The sequence below is a fragment of the Carcharodon carcharias genome, chromosome 26 (assembly GCF_017639515.1).
Source record: "Carcharodon carcharias isolate sCarCar2 chromosome 26, sCarCar2.pri, whole genome shotgun sequence".
In the NCBI taxonomy this organism is placed as follows: Eukaryota; Metazoa; Chordata; class Chondrichthyes; order Lamniformes; family Lamnidae; genus Carcharodon; species Carcharodon carcharias.
In genome coordinates this window covers 43,853,093-43,873,650 of record NC_054492.1, presented here as the reverse complement: position 1 = coordinate 43,873,650, position 20,558 = coordinate 43,853,093, and the positions used below count along the sequence as shown (strand labels likewise).

Sequence of the window (20,558 nt, the reverse complement as noted above, 5' to 3'; positions counted from 1 at the left end):
AAGTTTAGCATCCTTAATTGGACATGAATACTGCGCTCTGGCCAATAATTGGCCATTTTGGGGAAAATCAGAGCTGGGTGACTGTTTCCCACACAGTGCAGGTTCTAACCCCCATTTGACCATGACAGTGGGGTCCAGAGGCCCCTGGGCTAAGTCCTACCTTCCCTTTCTGAATCCAAGCTGTTTAATAGGTTATCACAAGTTTGTTCCTGATAATTGATTTCAATATTTTACTTATTGATGACACAGAACCTAATAATCTATAGTAGCCTGTGTCAGTCCTGGCTTGTCACCTTTATTGGAAATAGACACCACTTTATTTTGTTTCCAATTGAGCAGGAATTTACTGGAGTTCAATGATTCTCCCAGACTGTAAAGGACTTCCATCACATTTATGTTGAAGGCATTAATTCTCCTTGGGTTATCACTATTTAGGGAGGACTTGGCTTGTCCAGTGAATACTAGTGGAAGTATTCATTTAGTATACTAATCAACTATTGGTCATCCTCAGTTTTTGCCCCATTAATATCTTGTAAAGTTCTCTTCTCTACTGACATCTCACCTATAGTTACATACTGAAAGAATTCACTACTTTTGTGCTTTGCATCTTCGGTTATACTTTATCTAGTTCTCATCAGCACCTGATCACTCTTTATTTCTCCTTTTTACTTTGTTAGTTCTGTTCTTCTGTGATTACAGCTGGAGTATGTATCCCTTTGTGACAGTGATAATGGCTGCTTATTCTCTTCTTCTGGAGTTGATATATCCATTAGTTTACACCTTTCTGCTGAATTAAAACTTACTTTTTTATATTGCCTTCTTGCTAGCCAGCCACGGGTGTAAGATTGAATTGTAATGGTGGCCGCCAGGACGAGCTGGTAACGACGACACGCTAAAAACCGCCACCAGTGTTTCTGGATGATAACTGCAGCCCAGGCTTGTTTTAGAGTAGTGGCATTCAATACGTGTCTTAAAATAAAATCACAAAGATATTAATTGTGCATTAAACATTTGTAATTATTCTGGATAGTATGTGAGATGAGTAATGCATTTTATCCATTAGATAAAGTCTAATGCATGGTGATAAACTATCTACTCCTGCAGTTTTTCCACAAGGAGCAAGACATAAGTCATGGCAATGTTGTCCTTTTACAATATCCATGAGAGGGAGGATTTGATGCAGCATGGCTATTTTTATTTCCACAATGAAGTGATTCCCCCAATTAATGAGCAACTAAATGTAACTTAAAAAATTGGTCAACTTAACCAATAAAGACCAAACAAGTCGCAAAGAAGGATTTTTTTGCCTCCATTTTAGTATAACGGCATCTGCATAGCAAGGGTTAATGTGGGTTTGAGAAACAGTCTGTCCACTGTGTGATGTAAAGAGACACATGACCTGAGACTAGGGTTAGTTATGGACTGAACAGAGACCTGAGCTGAAGCAAGCATGGAGTTAGCTCATAGCTTGGGCTATACCTTGTATATATGTACAGTTACATGTTACCAATAAACACTTAATGTTCAATCATACAAGACTCAGAACCTCTTTGTGAGTCCTACTGAACTTACAACATTCAATATTCATTCCTTAGTTTGGGAAACTACACAGAAATTTTACCTCATCACTACATTTAAAAAAGATGGTTTATTCCACACTTGTACAGCTCTGGTCTCCTTATTTGAAAAAAGGATATAATTGTGTTAGTAGACGTTGAGAGAAGGTTCACTCAACTCATTCCTGTGATAAAGAGCTTGGAGAAAGGATGAACAACTTGGGCCTATACCCACTGGAGTTTAGAAGAATGAGAGGTGATCTTCTTGAAACATATAAGATCCTGAGGGGACTTGACAGGACACTGGGTGGATATTTCCACTTGTGGGGAGGCTAAAACTAGGGGACACAGTTTAAAACTAAGACTGAGATGAGGAGAATTTTTTTTCTCTGAGGGTTATTAGCCTACGGAATTCTCTTCCCCAGAAAGCAGTGGAAGCTGGGTCCTTGTATTTATTCAAGACCACTTAGATTTTTAATAGACAAGGGTGTCAAGGGTTATGGGGGGCAGACAGGAAAGTGGAGTTGAGACCACAACCAGATCAACATTATCCTATCAAGTGGTGGAGCACGATTAAAGGACCGAATGAACTACTCCTGCTCCTAAGTCCTATGTTGCTATAATTTTGGACCATTAATGAATTACCAAATGAGGACAGGTGAATTTTCACTGAATCCCTGATCTAATATACATGACAAATAGGTGCAGGATTATTGGAAGAATCTTATCTGTGGAAATAGTGTATTATTAATAGTCATATGTAACTGCTGATTAAAAATAAAGCACATGTTGAAATTTTCAAAGGATAGTTGCATTATACCAATGGAAAAATGAAGTTTATTCCCACTGAGAATCTACACAAGTAGTATGATCAAGCTGCTAGCTAAATGCATTTCTCAATGTCAGTGCATAATCAACAAAAAATTAACATTTTAAGGGCACTGGACACTTCATTCACATCAGTGAGATATTCCAGTGGTTAGTAATTTGAATTAGAGTCACAGACACAGATGGAGAATTGCACTCTAGAAATAGAATTATTGGCCTTGAAAGCCTCAGGAAGTACTAATAAAATTTGATGTACATTTCCCCATCCTAAAATGTCAATTCAGCTGTGAAATTACTTTCAACCTGGTTATGTGTGAAACTTGAGTACATAAATTGGTCGATTGCAACTTCAGTAGGCTTTAGGTGAAGAAATAAAATAGCATTTCAAGGAACAGCTAAATCTATTATGCTATTACTAAAATTACAATGATTAACCACAAGAAACTAGCAGTAAGTTAATATTTTAATATTAAGTGGTGAAAATGACATCATGGTATATTAATGTCAAATCAATCCACAGATATATTATTGCTATGGGATACTCTCCACAGTGTTATTCTGAAATAATCACTTTTTGCAATTTTCTCAAGTGTTTGCTGGTAGATTGTCCCAGAAGAGCACCACAGACGGCATCCCATCAAATCAAATCAAACCAAACCACACAGTTTGACAAACAATAATATTGTACAATGCGACTGGATATGCAGATATAATCAGGCTTTTGTTTTTACTGTGTCGAGTCGGTTCAGTGGTAGGAATCTCACTTCTGACTGAGAAAGTTGGGAGTTGAAGCCCCACTCCAAAACCTGAACACATATCAAGGTTGACATTTCAGTGCAGTCACGAGGAAGTTGTTGCCTTGTCAGAATGACTGTATTTCAGGAGACGTGGGACTGAATTCCCAATATAAAATAAAGAAAGGACTCATTCCGTCTATTGATCAACATTTATCCTTCAACTAACACCACTAAATACACATCACCTAGTCACTCAGCTCACTGTCGGACCGTGCTGCCTTCTAATTGGTGACAGAATTTGTCTACAGAACAACTGTGATTATATTCCAAACGGAATTCATGGCCCGCATAGTGCTCTGGATTATCCTGAGGGTGTGAAAAGTGTTATATTAATGAAAGTACTATCTTTTACTCATAAATATATATTTGCAGATTCATCACATTTATTAAACCTTTCCCTTGTTGAGGATTGTTTAATAATTTCAAAGCAGTGTTGTAAATTGTAGTGTTGGAAGAAGAGTCTTTACCGTATAGCGCGCTGCCCACGAACGTATTGTTGAATGATAATAGCGGCTTGTTTCATCTTGAGGAATTTTTTCCGCTGAATCCAGCAACGTAGGTTCTTCTGGATAGTGACTGAGGCTGCACGAAGTTTATCTGCTCGCAGCTTTTCCAAATACGCTACTTGCCCCGCACGAAAGAAGATCTTCGTTTTACCAAACTGATATTGGTTCGGATCCTGCAGGAGGCAAAATAGTTAATATTTACTCACTTGTTTGCAAAGTGAAATCTCCCCATGAGGGACCACCATGCCCACATCCATGCAGCTTTTTGTTGATTGACCGGTGTCGAGGTGAAATAAAAACAGAAAATGCTGGAAAAACTCAGCAGGTCTAGCAGCAGCTGCGGAGAGAGAAACAGAGTTAACGTTTCGAGTCCGTATGACCCTTCTTTAACTCTGTTTCTCTCTCCACAGATGCTGCCAGACCTGCAGAGTTTTTCCAGCATTTTCTGTTTTTATTTCAGAGTTCCAGCATCCGCAGTATTTTGCTATTAGTATAGAGATGAAATAAATTGAGTTAACTATAGCTAGCAACAGTTATAGTTAACTATTGAGTAACACATACCCTTCATTTAATACATTTTTGATCACATAGCTTATTCCAAACCATAGCTACAGGTACATTATCTCCATGTTATCACTCTTAAAGGTATAATATGTTACTATTTATGAAACTTAACTAAAATCAGGTTAACTCTTGTTATATATGCCAGAATTATTCAGGCAGTGGGTAGGCTCTGTGGGCGTGGAGCCGGAGTCAATCGCTGCCTGCGATCAGCTCTGCGCCGCCATTTTACACGGGCAGGCCACTTAAGGCCCACCCAGTGCAATACGTGAGCCATCGCGCTCAGCGCTACCTGTGCGGACATGCACACGAAAGAGCACTTCAATCTCGCTGGGGCACGGAGCTGCCTCAGGAAGATTGAATCGTTGTTCAAAAAATTAAATAAATGATTGAACAATTTATTTAAACATGTCCCCTCATGTGACTGTGTCACGTGAAATGGGACATGTTTTTATATTTGGGAACTTAGAAAAAAAATTTATTTCATAAAAGCTTTAGGAAACCTCATCCCGCTGGTGGATGAAGTTTCCTAAAGAATGTGAAGGTCCCTTGGCCTTTTCGCCTGCCCATTCAATCTTAAGGCTGGACGGAAAGCGTTACTAAATGACATCAATTACTTTCATAAGGGCCTTAATAGGCTGTTTACATATCGGTGGGTGCGCAGCCAACCCTGGCGCGTGCCCGATGAATGAAATATTGTGGGACAGCGCAATGACATCGGGACACATACGTCATTTTACTTGTCGGTATGTCAGGCCCACCCCCAGCATGCCAACTGAAAAATCCTGCCCATAGTTTACATTACACATTGGTGTTTCACTGTAATTTTGTTGTACATATGTAATGTAGGAGGTAACCACAACAGTGTTATTGATCAATTTCAATGTACCAAGGGTCAGGAATGTGACAAAGTGAGAAAAGATATATACATATTGACTAATTCAGAGGGCGACACTCAGTTGGAAAACAGTGATTTAGCTGCGGTGCTTAACATACTGACCTGAATTAAATGTTTCAAGACTTCTTTGCAAATCTGTTTTTTATCATTCATCGCAAGGTCTTGTTCAGACATCAGAATGCGGTAACGACTGAAAAACTCAAAGTAAGTCCATCTAAAAATATTCAACAAAAAAATTGGATATTGATGCTAGGCAATGCTTTTTTAAACCTTCTGCTGTACTGAAAGAACTTAAGGATCAAGTTTACCTGGAGGGATAACTCTGCGCACTGATCCTAATAGTTTCCAGAACACCACAGGCCCTAAGCTGTTGAACAACTCTCTTCGAGTCATACCTAAAAACAGAAGCTTTTAATGTAGCACAATGACATTTAAGTTACTGCAGTGACTTTTTTTTCTAGATTTTATAAGGACAAGTAAATGCTTTCATATGGAAAGTTACATTGATAAAGTAAGGCAACTTACTCAAATGGCAGCTTAGAATCATTCGGCTTAATGCAGCGCACATAGTGAGGTGTTGTAGCATTAAGGGTCTCCATGAGCAAATGCAGAGAATTACGGAACTGTAATTGACATCATTTAAATAGGGTTAGAATTGCAATTTTGCTTTGCAACAACCATTAAAACATCTCAACCTAGAAAATGACTCTCTGCATGATTATACCTTACTGCCAACAGTTGTTCGATGTTGTTTGTTAAAGGACTTAAAGCCCGGTCTCGCAGGCCTGACTTTAATGTTTGCATTCAGGGTCCCTGTAGACGATTCATTTTCTTGGAAAAAATCAGCCAGGAGATGCAACTGTGTAGTCAAAATAAAAAAAAACACAGAAAGGCTAGATTTAATGCATTGTGTTTAAATTTTCCATATGACAATTCCATATTTTTAAGCTTTAATTTAGTTATGTGTTCTGTTCTAGGCCTTTCTGCCCATTTTTAGAAGACCTATTCCCATGTTTTTGGCAAGCCACATTTTAATGTAGTTCCCACCGACACTGATTTGTGATAACAATTTCTTTCTCTCCATTACTGGCTGCAGTTCCATAGGCACCATTTACCCTCCAGGACCTCACTCGAGTGGGCATTACTTGGGCATGAACCTCTACAATTAAATGTCAGAAAGCTTACAGGCTCATGTCCGATCCTTGCTGACTCTGTGCCTTGCACACACGTGCAATTCCAATAGCACAGCAGTTAGAAACTGGGCAATCTTACAATGCCAAAGTGGAAGGCATTGTGCCAAAGGGCGGAATCATCCCAGATTTGCTCGAAGTGCGGTAGCGGGCACGAGAAAGAACGTTTGACCTGCCGGCTGCAATGGCGCTTTTCATGCCCTATCATCTGAATCCTGCCTCATTAATCACGCATTCCCGGAAAATGTGTTGTTTCGATAGCAGGCGGGCTGTCATTCAACCTCCACCTCGCCACTACCTCAAGCCGGGCGCCATATTTAAAGTGCTTGCGCGCACACACTCCTCTCAGTGTTTCCAGCTCAGGACTGCTGCACAGAAGACACAGCCTCAAAAGGCAAGAAGACTGCAGCCCCCATTGTCTGTTACACCCTAGGATGCGTTTTTGTGTATTTAGATACTGAGCAGTACTTCTAAGCACAAGATGCTCATTTCGTGGAGGGAATGATCAAAAATAGCAAAGGAAAGCCTGAATCTTGTAACAAATGGAAATGTTGTCAAAGTATAGACAACTGGAAGATTATTGATACACATCACAACGTTGTTACAGGATGAATGATCTCATCCGTTCCACCAGGGTAAGTTACTCTTCTCATTATTCTCTACTCACGCTCACAAACCCTTCACACAGCCACCGGGATCTCATCTCTCAAGGGACAACACCACTAACTCTCACACATACCCTCACATCTCCAGCAGGCTCATACCCTCTCGAGCTCACATCCTCATCCTGTCCATGGCTCCGCTCACCACACAAACATTCCACTCAGTGCCATGTGTCCTGCTCACACTCTCTCCATCTGGTGTCATGCAAGACAGCTGGCTCAAACAGGAGGGAAGAGGTTCCAGGCCAGAGGTGGAGTGACTGACATGAGGCCCCTCACTCACTTTGAGGAGTGCTCTACCTGGTGAGGACATGGACCCTGCCTACGGTAATGGTGGGTCAGTGGCAAATGCCCATGTAATGATCGTGAACCACATCCTCCCTCTCTCAATGCAAATGTGAGTGCTCTCTCTCCTACTTCTGACTCTGATGCCACGCACTAATTATCTCTACTTTGGTTCACAGGGAGCTCTGCCAAGCAACCAACACCCTCAGCCAGGCAATCTCTCAGCTCCATCCAGGTCCTCACCTCCAGCCAAGAGGACACCTCCTCCATTGAAGAGCTGGAAATAAGCAGCCTGGAAGACCCATCACAGCGCTTACCCACACCTTCCACCGGCGCAGAGACACACATCTCAGTGGGACCTAGATCTAGAGCAGCCTTAGGTTCACAATCTGGAGGTCACTGCATGGATACATGTCCACAGCAGGAGGAGGCAGGTTCAACTGAGCTCCCTGGCACTCGGAGGACTGCTGGGAAAAAGGCATCTGTGAGGACCGAGTCCAACGACGAGCCTCTGGATTCGGCCATCCAACTCATCGTGGAGAGTCAGCAGAAGGTGGGGTACATCGTGCAGAGCTGTTGGAAGTCCTCAATAGAGCTGAGGAGTGTGTCCACCTCCTCTCTGATGGAGTGGTGCCTACATGTGGGCGTACAGAGATCTCCATGGGGAGGATGGTGGACGCCATGGAGATCCTGGTCCAGCAGAATGCAGAGATGCACACAGACCTGCACTCCATCGCGATAGCCATGGGCGAGTTCCTGCAGTGGCGACATGAGGGGGAAATGGGGCACCTTGATGTCCCTCCAGGTGCTCCTTCCCCTTAAGGAGTCTGGCCTGGGCCCTCAGGCTCCCAAAGGGTGGAGGAGCGGCAGCTGGACACCCCTGGGTCATCCACTCAGGAATCTCAGAGGCTGTCCCCTCCCTCTGAGCCCCCTTTGCCTGTGACCACCACCCTCCCCCCCCCACCCACCTCGTTCTCTGTCACTGCAGAGGGAGCCGCTGGCCCACAGAAGGACAGCCAAAGCAAGCTGGGGCCCTCAAGGCCTTGGCCATCTTCAGGACACACGCCAAAGTCATCAGAGCCAACAAGACCAACCATTGCACAGGCTGTCTCCACCCCGGCTGTGAATGTCAGGGTAGTACCCAGAAGTTTAAGGCACAGAAATGTCAAGAAATTCTGATCACAGTTGGTTGCATGTGTGAACACATTTTACTACTTTACAATCTGATAATATATTCACTTCCACTGAATAACGTGTAATGTGTGTTTCAGTTTCATTTACAGGCTTCGCAAACCAGCCCACTGAACCTATCCTATGCAGTACATGTTCTCGCCCACCATGAGTCTCGTTTCACTTTCGATTTAATAAGCATGATAGTGGTACAGTTTCCCTTTCCCCTCCCACAATCAACCAATTCCTGTCCCCCATCACTGTCGAACCCCCTGGCATCACCTTCCACCTCCCCACCGTCACCTGCCAGCCAGAACCCTTTTCTTTCGGGGACGTCCAGGTGAATGTGCACGTTCCCTACCTTCCTGAAAATCCCACCCCCATCCACATTCACCTCCCCAACCTCCTCCTTCCCACCCCCAGGGCCCATGTTTGCCTCCAAGGCCCCACACCAACCACCCTCGCCGTCCTTTCTACAGATACCATTGCATCCTCACCCTCCCACCCTACTGCCTCACTCTGCACCCTGCCCTCAGTCACTCTCCTCATTCCCTCCTACCACATCCACCCTCAGGAAGGAATTATCAACTCCACAGACCCCTCTTGCACATTCAACTGGATCCCCCCACCCCCCCAACCCCACCGGACTCCTTCCCCCCTTGGAACTCCTCCCCTGGACTCCTTCCCCTCCCCACCCCTGGAGTCCTCCCCCCACCCCCCCACCCCATAGCCCTCCCCCCTCCGGACTCCTTTTCCCCTTTTTAGTCCTTCCTGACTCCTTCCTCCACCCTTACTTCATTCTCTACCCTTAATCTTACCCCTCTCCAGACTCCTTCCTCCAGCCTCACTTCTTCCTACACCCTTATTCCTATCCTTTACCGGTCTCCTTCCTCTCCGCCAGCTGCCTTCCTCCCCCTTGGACTCCTTCCTCCCCATCAGACTCTTTCCCCCTCCAAACTCCTTCCCTTCACCTCCCTCCTCCCCTTACACCTACCTCCCCAGTTGTCATATTTTCCCTTGTTACCCCCTCCTCTCCTGTACTCCCTCCCCCCTCCTGACCTCACACCTGACACCTTCATTCCCCCACCAACCCTACCCCCTGAAACCTTCATTCCCCCCTCCAAACTTCATCCCCGAACACCTTTATTCCACCCCTCCCAACCTCAACCTCCCCCGGCGCACCTTCCTCTCCCAGCCGAACCTAGACCTTCCTCTCCCACCCACCAGTACATCTCCCCCTCCCACCCACAGCTGGATCTTCCTCTCCACCTCCTCGACCATCACCCATTGTGAGGAGGATGTCAATGGTGCCTCTCCACCTTCCGTGAGCTGCTTCACGGTGAAGCCATGTCTATGAGAATCCACCCAGCATGTGATCAGCGTGTTCCTCCAGAGTCCCACTGCTGTTGGGCTCCAGCATCTTCTGCTCCTCGAACGTCCGCAACGTGAGCAAGGCCCTGGCGGGTAAGTCCCGACTTCTGCACATCAAACTTATCAAGACACGCTCTGCACCAGCGCGTTTTCCCGCCAATGTGCTTGGATGATCCAGCCCTGGGGGGGGTGGGGAGGAGGGGAATGATTCCGGCGAGCCGGGCTTATAACGATAGGCAGATGTATTATAATGACGTTCCCGATGTCGGACGGTGGAAAACGCAGCCCACCACTGGTGGGCAGAGCGGACGATTGCAAACTGGTTTCACGAGGTCATGAAATTGAGTCTTGGCTTTCTCGCCTCATGCCGCTAAACTCGCCCGACGCCAGCGGGCATGGAAAATTCCGCCCTAAGTTTATCATGCCTTTGCCACCACATCTGGGACATTTATCCATGGGCCAGGAACGAAAGCTGGGAGATTCCTGCTCTGTATGTCAAGAAATGCTCATTTTATCTGCGACCCACTGGGTGGGGGGACGGGAGGGGAGGGGGTGCATAGATAGTTTAGTTTGTATCATCCATCAACACTCAACTGTGCATGTTAACCATGTCTATTTTTGCCACTGTGATTAGAATTGGTGCTTGCTGATTCATGAGCCCATTTCATCCAGGAGTTCTATGTCATTCACATGGTTGCTATAACAACTGGCAAGAAACAGAACCTGCACAACCATAGCAGATGATATCTTTCTCTCAAGCATGAAATTTTTAACTCCTGTAACGTGGAATTTCTTTGCAGGATAAAACTGTGGGAGTCCGCGTAATGACATATACAAGGTTTGTAGAGATACCTTTTCTTCTGCGCAGTAACCCTTGTGTAAGAGGGCCTTTCTGCTTTATATTCTCACAGACATTTTCTCTCCCGTTTTAAATGAGATCAGGGGGCTAAGGTGGTGGAAAACCAGCCATGCGAGGTGGGAAGTGACAGATCACCAGCGGTGGTGGGGGTGGAGAGGAGGAATGTTGGGCGGTAGGTCATTCTCTGGGACTCACCGATTGGCACCGGGTTCAGGAGGGCCTCACAGTCGACAACTTGGAAATATAATCGCCGTCCCTTCACTGTCGCTGGGTCAAAATCATGGAACTCCCTTCCTAACGGCACTGTGGGTGTGCCTATGCCACAGCGGTTCAAGGAGGCAGCTCATCACCAACTTGTCAGAGGCAACTAGGGATGGGCAATAAATGCTGGTCCAGCCAGCGAGGCCCACATCCCGTGAATGAATTAAAAAGAAGTGGGGGGGGTGGGGGGGGGGGGGTGCCGCAGGGTGAGGAGGAAAAGAAAGGGGAGGGGGGAAATGTCCAGAGCAAAGCTCTCTCTGTCAGTCCCAGAGAAGCCTTCCTGCATTCTGTAAAGAAAGTTTTTTTTTTAAAAATGGGAACCCACTTACCTTTTGGGACTCTTCTGGCCCCATCTCCTCTTCCCACTGAGTTGGTCTGGCAGGAAAGCCACAATGGCTCTCCACGTATGTCTCCAGTTAAAATTGCAGTTGGACACTGATATGGTGTCTGATCTGCAATGTGAAGTAGGAACTTTCCTTCGCTCAGAAGAAAACTGGAATACGCAGGAAGACAGCAAGATGGCTGAGGGAAAGTCTGATGGAGCATTTTGAGTGCCTGTCCCTGCTACATGCGTAGTGTTTAATTTGTCCCCAAGTAAACATGGGGAAATTGCATTTTGGGCTGGGGGAGGGAGGGGGGTGGGGTGCGGCTATCTTGAGGTTGATGTCAGAAAACGTGGAAGTACAGGTTTTCTGACTGTCTGACACCTTTACATTCTTTTTCTGTAGGTTGCCTGCCCTCAGCCGACTAGGCTGCCTGTCAGGTAGGAAACCCTGTAGCACTGGAGGAAAACACTTCTGCTCCTCCTGGCCCACAAGCTGTGCTGTAAAAGCACTCGCCTCATGGATTCAGCCCTTCTTACCTCCTTTTCCCTGTCGGGTTTCCAGAGGCTTGGAAAACCCAGCCGACTATGGTTAAAAATGGAACCACTGTTAAAGTGAGGGTACACATCCTCATTAAAATACTTAAGTAACTAACCCACCTGCTGAGAGCGGATTGGTTGTTTGTCTCTCATCCTCCCGCCATTAAAAGTGGAAGTAAGTGGGTTCAAGGCAGTACCTGTTTCAGAGTTTTACCTTTTTAAGCTCTGTCTTGGGCTTCAAAATTTCCTCTTCAGGTTTTTAATCTGTCATATACTGTAGCTAAAAATGTTTCAGTTTACATTAGTGAGTGCACATTTAGAAGGAAGTAACTAAAGCATGCCAATAACCTCCTGTTCTATTCCAGATGATCCATCTCAAGTAACATGAACATTAGCGCAGGGCTTTTATACGCTCTTTCCTTTGCAAAGTGCACTGTCAGTGAATGTACATGTTACCAATTGCTGATGGCACTTGTGCTAAAGGCATCAATTTGCAGATGGGTTGTACTCTCAGGCTATGTAAACAGGTCACCCGAAGGTTTCTGCCATTGTTGTGCCACCTGTACACGTCCTCCCCTGAAACTGGCGAAAGTACATGGGCAGCATTTTCCCCCCTGTCGGGGGAGGGGGGAGGTGGTTGTGTGGGAGCGGGTGAGAGCAGGCAGGTTCCCGATCGGCGCCGCCATTTTACGTGGGTAGGCCAACTGAGGCCCACCCAGCGTGACGTCTGCCCAGAAGCGCTGTGCTCTCCCTCTGCGGGCGGGGAGAGGAATTCCCTGAGGCGGGATGTACACGCATGTACACGCATGTACACAAAAAGGTGCACAGATCTCCCTGAGGCAAAGCGCTGCCTCGGGGAGATCAGCTCAAGCTTCTAAAGTTCATCAAAGGCAGAAAAAAAAATTCCTGACATATCCCCTCACTTGACACTGTCACATGAGCTGGGACATGTCGATTCCTTTTATTTAAAAATTTTGTACACATTTTTAAAACCCTCATGAAACCTCATCCTGCTCGTGGGGATGGAGGAGAGAGTTCATGATCTGAAGTTGTTGAACTGGGTGACCGCTTTGTGGAACACCTTCGGTCTGTCCACAAGCATGACCCAGACCTCCCTGTCGCTTTCCATTTTAACACTCCACCCTGCTCTCAAGCCCACATGTCCGTCCTTGGCTTGCTGCATTGTTCCAGTGAAGCTCAACACAAACTGGAGGAACAACACCTCATCTTTCGACTAGGCACTTTACAGCCTTCCGGACAGAATATTGAGTTCAACAACTTTAGATCATATACTCTCTCCTCCATCCCCACCCCCTTTCTGATCCCCCTTTTTCCAATAATTTATATAGATTTTTCTTTTCCCACCTATTTCCATTATTTTTAAATTTATTTCCATTCATTGTTTTATCTCTATCTTTTAGCCCATTTCGATCCCTTCCCCCCACCCCAACCCCACTAGGGCTATCTGTACCTTGCTTGTCCTGCTTTCTACCCTTAGTGTCACCTATTAGCACATTTCTTAGATAATATCACCACCGTCAACACCTCTTTGTCCTTTTGTCTATGATATCATTTAATTATCTCCACCTATCACTGGCCCTCTATCCAGCTCTACCTGTCCCAAACCCCCTTAAACCAGCTTATATTTCACCTCTCTTCTGTTTTTCCTTAGTTCTGATGAAGTGTCATGCGGACTCGAAACGTTAACTGTGTTCCTCTCCGCAGATGCTGAGTTTTCCAGGTATTTTTATGTTTGTTTTTGTTTTGGATTTCCAGCATCCGCAGTGTTTTGCTTTTATTTTAAAGGAAGACCTGTGTTTTTTTTTAAAGAAGTACAAGTAAGGGGAACTAATCAAAAAATGGCTGATACTGTAACATGACCACTTTCTGGAAAATTCCAAGTTGGCTATACGAACAGACCTGTCCTGAGAACATGGATTTTCACACCTGAAGAGGTGTCAAGGCCCACTTCAAACAGAGGCACTTACTTGAAAGAAATGTATGGAAAAGGCTGGGCTTTAATCTCCTGTGTTTGTGGAGACAATGGACTGTTTCCTACATCTCATCAAAAATCCAAAAGACCCATCTCCTTATGATTTATATCACAGAATGTATAAGAGAGTTCCAAGCTGAAAGCAAAACAGACTGCAGATGCGAGACATGCCTCTTTCCCCCCTCCTGGGAATACACAGAGAAATTGGGTTAAAACTGGCTGAGACCAGTGAGTGACAGAGCAGATGAAAAAAGAAGCAAGAAGGACCTCTCTCTCTCTCTCTCTTGCTGGAGACAAGTGTGTTTTAGCAGAGACAGACAGCTAACAGGAAGAAACAGGACCGCCTCTTCAGTTAACCCTGCAGAGACAACCAGATCATCTCTCCCTCCGGGGACAAGTTAATAAGTCTGTCTCCAAGAGACTGTAAAACCAACAAGGACAGGTCCAATGTTCTTCCGGAATCATCTAACCTAACAGCCGCAATGTACCATGATCTATGCCTCACAGATTAGCCAAGGACTGATTTGTATATTTAACTTTGATTTGGACTCTTTACTTTCTCATTTCTGACGTTCGCGGGTGCACGTGTGTGTGCACGTGTGTGTGTAGTGCCTTTGTTATTTTTCCTAGTAACTAATAAACTTACTCCTTCTTTGACTCAAGAAAGCCTGGTTAAATTGGCTCCTTATAAAAAGTAAATATATTTGGATTGGGAAAAGGTATCCACGGGTGAAAAAAATTTAAACAAAGCTTTGTTGCGAGAGGGTTCACTAAAAAGGGAAATCAGCTCATTCCTCCTCACCCGGTCGGAACAAAGTTGTGTCACATGTGGAGAAAAACACTGCCATAACTAGCTAAAGCAGGTAAAAGATTATATGGAAAAAATTCTGTGCTATTTTCATATGGGATAAGAAGGTTAACAGGACAGGACTTGAAATGAGCATGTGAAGCAATCATATGAGAACTGCAGCAAAGCTTTATCTACCTTTATATCTGTAAGCAACCTTTCAAAATTAGTAATGTTCCTTACAAAAAGCTGCAAAAGTGATCATTATATTACAGAGATGGCCACAAACCTTACTTTTCTTCAGTACATTAATCAGTTCTTCGTACAATGTATCCCTGTTCTTCTCGAGGAATCCCTCACATTCATACTGCACCTTGGCAAGGAGAAAAGCAATAAGTAGTTTATTGCAATACACCAGTTCTATACATTTCAGCCTCCACCGTTATCAGCTATGTTGTTAATAATGCAGATGTTCAAGGACACTGCAGAACAATGCTGCTCCGACAATCGCTTACCTTGTCAGCAAAGTGCAGGATGATGAAGGCTTTGCTCAACATTCGAGGCTTCTCAAAGAGCTGATTTTTATTTAAGTAATTATTTTCCAGTTTCTGAAGCCAGTTTTCCTCCGTTCCTTGTGGCAACTGTATGAATAATTTTTACAGATCAATTTGATATCGATAGCGTGGAAACTACCTCATAAGCCAAGCTCCATGAGTCACCATATGGTTATACAGTCAATTAAGGCACAGGTTCAAGCTTAAGTTGCACACTCCTGACTACCATAACAAATCCTCTACTGTCAAAACAATATCTACCAAATCCCAGAGATAAAAACAAAAAAACTGCGGATGCTGGAAATCCAAAACAAAAACAGAATTACCTGGAAAAACTCAGCAGGTCTGGCAGCATCGGCGGAGAAGAGTTGACGTTTCGAGTCCTCATGACCCTTCGACAGAATCCTTCCTGTTCCTCCCACCCCTTATATTACAATTATTCTGGAAATATCCTTAAGTAATTGACTACAAAACAGGATTAATCAGTGCCCTTTTGTTTTTCTGGTTTATTGGCCTCTCATTGTACACCACATGGACTGCAGCGGTTCAAGGCAGCTCACCACCACCTTCTCGAGGGCAATTAGGGATGGCAATAAAAGTGCAGGCATAGCCAGCGACGCCCATATCCCATGAAAGAATTTTTTAAATGACCATAAAATAACTCAGTAGATAGGCAAACAGGCCAGTGTGCCTTTATATATATTACTAAAAGAAGCCAAATATACTATTTTCTAATTCTAAAATAAGAATAAGGTGATAATTGATTTTTGAGTGCTACAATAACCTGACTAAACACAGCATCATTCATTTCCTGGCTTTGAGGCTTCGTCGCTGTTAAATATTAGTTAAACAAAAGGCCATACGGTTTCTATCATAATTGTAGGCATGAATGTCAGTGAGCACAATTTTTTGCTGTTCATATTCTTCAATAGACTACCTTGGTCCACATATGCATTTACCTTCTTTTCTTGACTAAATGTCAATGATGCTTGAATAACCAGAATAATGCTCACTTTTAACTTCCCTAATTTACACAACTATCTGCTGCACAGAGTGCAAACTTGTAAAACTGAAGAAACACAAAACTACCCATTATCCTTATTTGTCACCACGTCCACCCAGTAAAATGTAGACAACGGGAAAAAATGGGAATTCTTTCAACATTAGCAGAATATGGGCTAGGATCTTGGGCATGGTGGAGGTCTGGTGCAAAAATTCATGATGCCAGCACCATCCTGCTCCCAGATTAGTTTCCTGGAGCGGCCCTCTCTCGCTCACATTTACCTGAAAAGATAACCTGCTGCTCCTCCTGAGCTGGAAGGCCTCCAATTGGCCTGCCCTCTGACCACTAGTCAGCCAAGTTGAGAAAAACCACTGCTAGGTGACTTTTCTCCCCACAGTCCAGGAATGTGACCCCTGTTTGACCCTGATAGGGTCTGGACACAAAGGGCAAAATCCTGTCCCTGATTTCAATAAAAACAGAAGATTAATAGAATAGAAAGCCAAATAAATGTTGCAATGTGTTAATGGCATGTGGATTATATTGTTAAGATACTCAGGTGAAGGGCATTATTTAATTAAGTACTTAGAGCACATATAAAGAGAGACCGCTTGGCCTAAATAGCCAAGTGGTTATGGTACTGGGTTTGTAACCCCAAGATCAAGAGTTCAAATCTCACAATGGCAAACTATGAAACAATGTAACTTCATCTGAAACAGATGGAAATGGGTTTGTATTCAAAAGAGTTATATTCCTATTTGTTGAGGCTTGGCCTAAATAGCCAAGTGGTTATGGTACTGGGTTTGTAACCCCAATATCAAGAGTTCCAATCTCACAATGGCAAACTATGAAACAATGTAACTTCATCTGAAACAGATGGAAACGGGTTTGTACTGGAAAGAGTTACAATGATGCCTAGCTTGGCCTAAATAGCCAAGTGGTTATGGTACTGGGTTTGAAAGCCCAAGATCAAGAGTTCAAATCTCACAATGGCAAACTATGAAACAATGTAACTTCATCAGCAAATTGATGAGCTTAAATCGTTGCACTAGTTCTCAAAGTTGTTCTGTGCTGTCAGTAGCAGGGAATCAAATCTATGAGCCAACTGCCCTTGATAAATTTCACTTCGCCTCCACCTTGGCATCATGTAAGATAGCACATCACAAACAATAAACATCAAGAGTTCAAATCTCACAATGGCAAACTATGAAACAATGTAACTTCATCTGAATAGGAAGAGATGGAAACGGGTTTGTACTTGAAAGAGTTATAAAGAGAGACCGCTGGGACACTGGGTTAGTAGGTGGGAGGCAGACATATGTAATGCCATATTACAAACTCTCAAGAAAAGGGTTTCTGTTTAGTTCCATACTTCACCATCTGACTTGGGTCCCAGTGACCCACAATGGTCTACTGTGTTTGTGATCACATCTCCTAAGTCTGAATTCCCGGGTGTATCACTCATTGCATGCTAAAGGATTCCTTTGACCGAAATGCTCATAAACAGCTGGCAATTATTTAACCATTTCGTTCTTACCAGGCACTCCTCATCCAATAGCTCCAGTATGCCCATCTTAGCTTCTATCAAATCAATGCAAGGTTGGTTGTCGTTGAATTCTATCAATGCCCATGGAATGTCTTCCTTCATGTATTCATCTTGTTCCAGTTTAAACACATGCTGGAGAAATTTTATATCTAAAATGTTCAATTTGCAATTTTTTTTCATTACAGATAATGATCAAATTCAGATATTTTATAGCTTTCATTCCACGGAGTTGGATAAAATAATAATCAAAATGATGAACAGGCGATAGAATTAAAATGGCAGCATGCTAATTAAATACTTACCAGGTTAAATTGTTGTTGCAGTTTCTCATTTGCATAATTTATACAGAACTGTTCAAAACTATTCACGTCAAAGGTTTCAAACCTAAATGAATACAAAATAATGATTTTGCTTGCATTTTGTAAAGTTATCTAGGAAAAAAGGGATACATAGTGGGCTGTACCTTCCGTGGGGCAACAATCACAGTCAGCTTGCCTCTCTGCTCCTAGTTACTTACCCTGGGATTCAGCCCGAGCTTTATCAGCCAAGCTGGATGAGGAAGGTGCTGTGCACTGGGTTCCCAAGACCATGGGTCAAGGGCAGCTGAGTTGGAAGTAAGGAAGCCACGCTCGCTCCCACCGCCTTCTTTATGGCACCAGCTGCTGTGCAGCAGATAAGTTTAAGGTTCCAGTCACTTTGTCAAGCCAGGGAGAAGTAGAAGGTAAGTGGATAGGGTCAGCGGGGGTGTAGGGTGGGTCGGGGAGGGTTAAGTGGGGGTTGGGGATTTGAACAGTAGAGGGGAGCGGTCAAAGTGGAGAGGTGGGTTTGGTTGATCAGTGGGAGGGGGTGATCAGTGGGAGGGGGTGATCAGTGGGAGGGGGTGATCAGTGGGAGGGGGTGATCAGTGGGAGGGGGTGATCAGTGGGAGGGGGTGATCAGTGGGGGGGGGTGATCAGTGGGAGGGGGTGATCAGTGGGAGGGGGTGATCACTGGGGGGGGTGATCAGTGGGAGGGGGTGATCAGTGGGAGGGGGTGATCAGTGGGAGGGGGTGATCACTGGGGGGGGTGATCAGTGGGAGGGGGTGATCAGTGGGAGGGGGTGATCAGTGGGAGGGGGTGATCAGTGGGGGGGGGTGATCAGTGGGAGGGGGTGATCACTGGGGGGGGTGATCAGTGGGAGGGGGTGATCAGTGGGGGGGGGGGTGATCAGTGGGAGGGGGTGATCAGTGGGGGGGGGTGATCAGTGGGGGGGGGGGTGATCAGTGGGAGGGGGTGATCAGTGGGAGGGGGTGATCAGTGGGGGGGGGTGATCAGTGGGGGGGGGTGATCAGTGGGGGGGTGATCAGTGGGAGGGGGTGATCAGTGGGAGGGGGTGATCAGTGGGAGGGGGTGATCAGTGGGAGGGGGTGATCAGTGGGGGGGGGTGATCAGTGGGAGGGGGTGATCAGTGGGAGGGGGTGATCACTGGGGGGGGTGATCAGTGGGAGGGGGTGATCAGTGGGAGGGGGTGATCAGTGGGAGGGGGGTGATCACTGGGGGGGGTGATCAGTGGGAGGGGGTGATCAGTGGGAGGGGGTGATCAGTGGGAGGGGGTGATCAGTGGGGGGGGGTGATCAGTGGGAGGGGGTGATCAGTGGGGGGGGTGATCAGTGGGAGGGGGTGATCAGTGGGGGGGGGGTGATCAGTGGGAGGGGGTGATCACTGGGGGGGGGGGGTGATCAGTGGGGGGGGGGGTGATCAGTGGGAGGGGGTGATCAGTGTGGGGGGGTGATCAGTGGGAGGGGGTGATCACTGGAGGGGGTGATCAGTGGGGGGGGGTGATCAGTGGGAGGGGGTGATCAGTGGGAGGGGGGGGTGATCAGTGGGGGGGGGGTGATCAGTGGGGGGGGGTGATCAGTGGTGGGGGGTGATCACTGGGGGGGGGTGATCAGTGGGGGGGGTGATCAGTGGGAGGGGGTGATCACTGGGGGGGGGGTGATCAGTGGGGGGGGGGTGATCACTGGGGGGGGTGATCAGTGGGAGGGGGTGATCAGTGGGAGGGGGTGATCACTGGGGGGGGGGGTGATCACTGGGGGGGGGGTGATCACTGGGGGGGGGTGATCAGTGGGAGGGGTGATCACTGGGGGGGGGGTGATCAGTGGCGGGGGGTGATCAGTGGGAGGGGGTGATCAGTGGGAGGGGGTGATCAGTGGGGGGGGGTGATCAGTGGGAAGGGGTGATCAGTGGGAGGGGGTGATCAGTGGGAGGGGGTGATCAGTGGGGGGGGGGTGATCAGTGGGGGGGGGGTGATCACTGGGGGGGGGTGATCAGTGGGGGGGTGATCAGTGGGAGGGGGTGATCACTGGGGGGGGGGGTGATCAGTGGGGGGGGGGTGATCACTGGGGGGGGGGTGATCAGTGGGGGGGGGTGATCAGTGGGGGGGGTGATCAGTGGGGGGGGTGATCAGTGGGAGGGGGTGATCACTGGGGGGGGGTGATCACTGGGGGGGGGGTGATCACTGGGGGGGGGTGATCAGTGGAGGGTGATCACTGGGGGGGGGGTGATCAGTGGCGGGGGTGATCACTGGGGGGGGGGTGATCAGTGGGAGGGGGTGATCAGTGGGAGGGGGTGATCAGTGGGAGGGGGTGATCAGTGGTGGGGGGGGGGGGAGTCATGTGGTCAGTAGTGGGGGGGGTCAGGTTGTGGGGAGGGTGTTGGTTGGTGAGGGCAGTTGAGGCTTGGGAAGGCAGTTGAGAGGGGTGGGGAGGGCAGTCGGGGGGGGGTTGGTGGGGGTTATTCGGAGGGGTGGGGAGGGCAGTCAGGGGGGGTTGGTGGGGGTTATTCGGAGGGGTGGGGAGGGCATTCGGGAAGGGTGGGGAGGACAGCGTGGGGC

The 20,558-nt window shown here is 46.4% G+C and overlaps 1 protein-coding gene across 3 annotated transcripts in view; it reads right to left on the bottom strand.

Annotated features, from left to right (window-relative positions):
• Positions 1-20,558, bottom strand: part of myo5c (myosin VC) — a 99,150-nt gene that overhangs the window by 46,679 nt on the left and 31,913 nt on the right. For all 3 annotated transcript variants that reach the window (XM_041175245.1, XM_041175247.1, XM_041175246.1), the window contains 10 exons: positions 17,989-18,070; positions 17,678-17,818; positions 15,102-15,227; positions 14,876-14,959; positions 5,871-6,005; positions 5,672-5,769; positions 5,455-5,541; positions 5,249-5,360; positions 3,649-3,860; positions 804-969 (listed from right to left, as the gene is read on the bottom strand). In XM_041175245.1, coding sequence (XP_041031179.1) covers positions 804-969; positions 3,649-3,860; positions 5,249-5,360; positions 5,455-5,541; positions 5,672-5,769; positions 5,871-6,005; positions 14,876-14,959; positions 15,102-15,227; positions 17,678-17,818; positions 17,989-18,070 — 1,243 coding nt within the window. The remainder of the gene's footprint in view (positions 1-803; positions 970-3,648; positions 3,861-5,248; positions 5,361-5,454; positions 5,542-5,671; positions 5,770-5,870; positions 6,006-14,875; positions 14,960-15,101; positions 15,228-17,677; positions 17,819-17,988; positions 18,071-20,558) is intronic.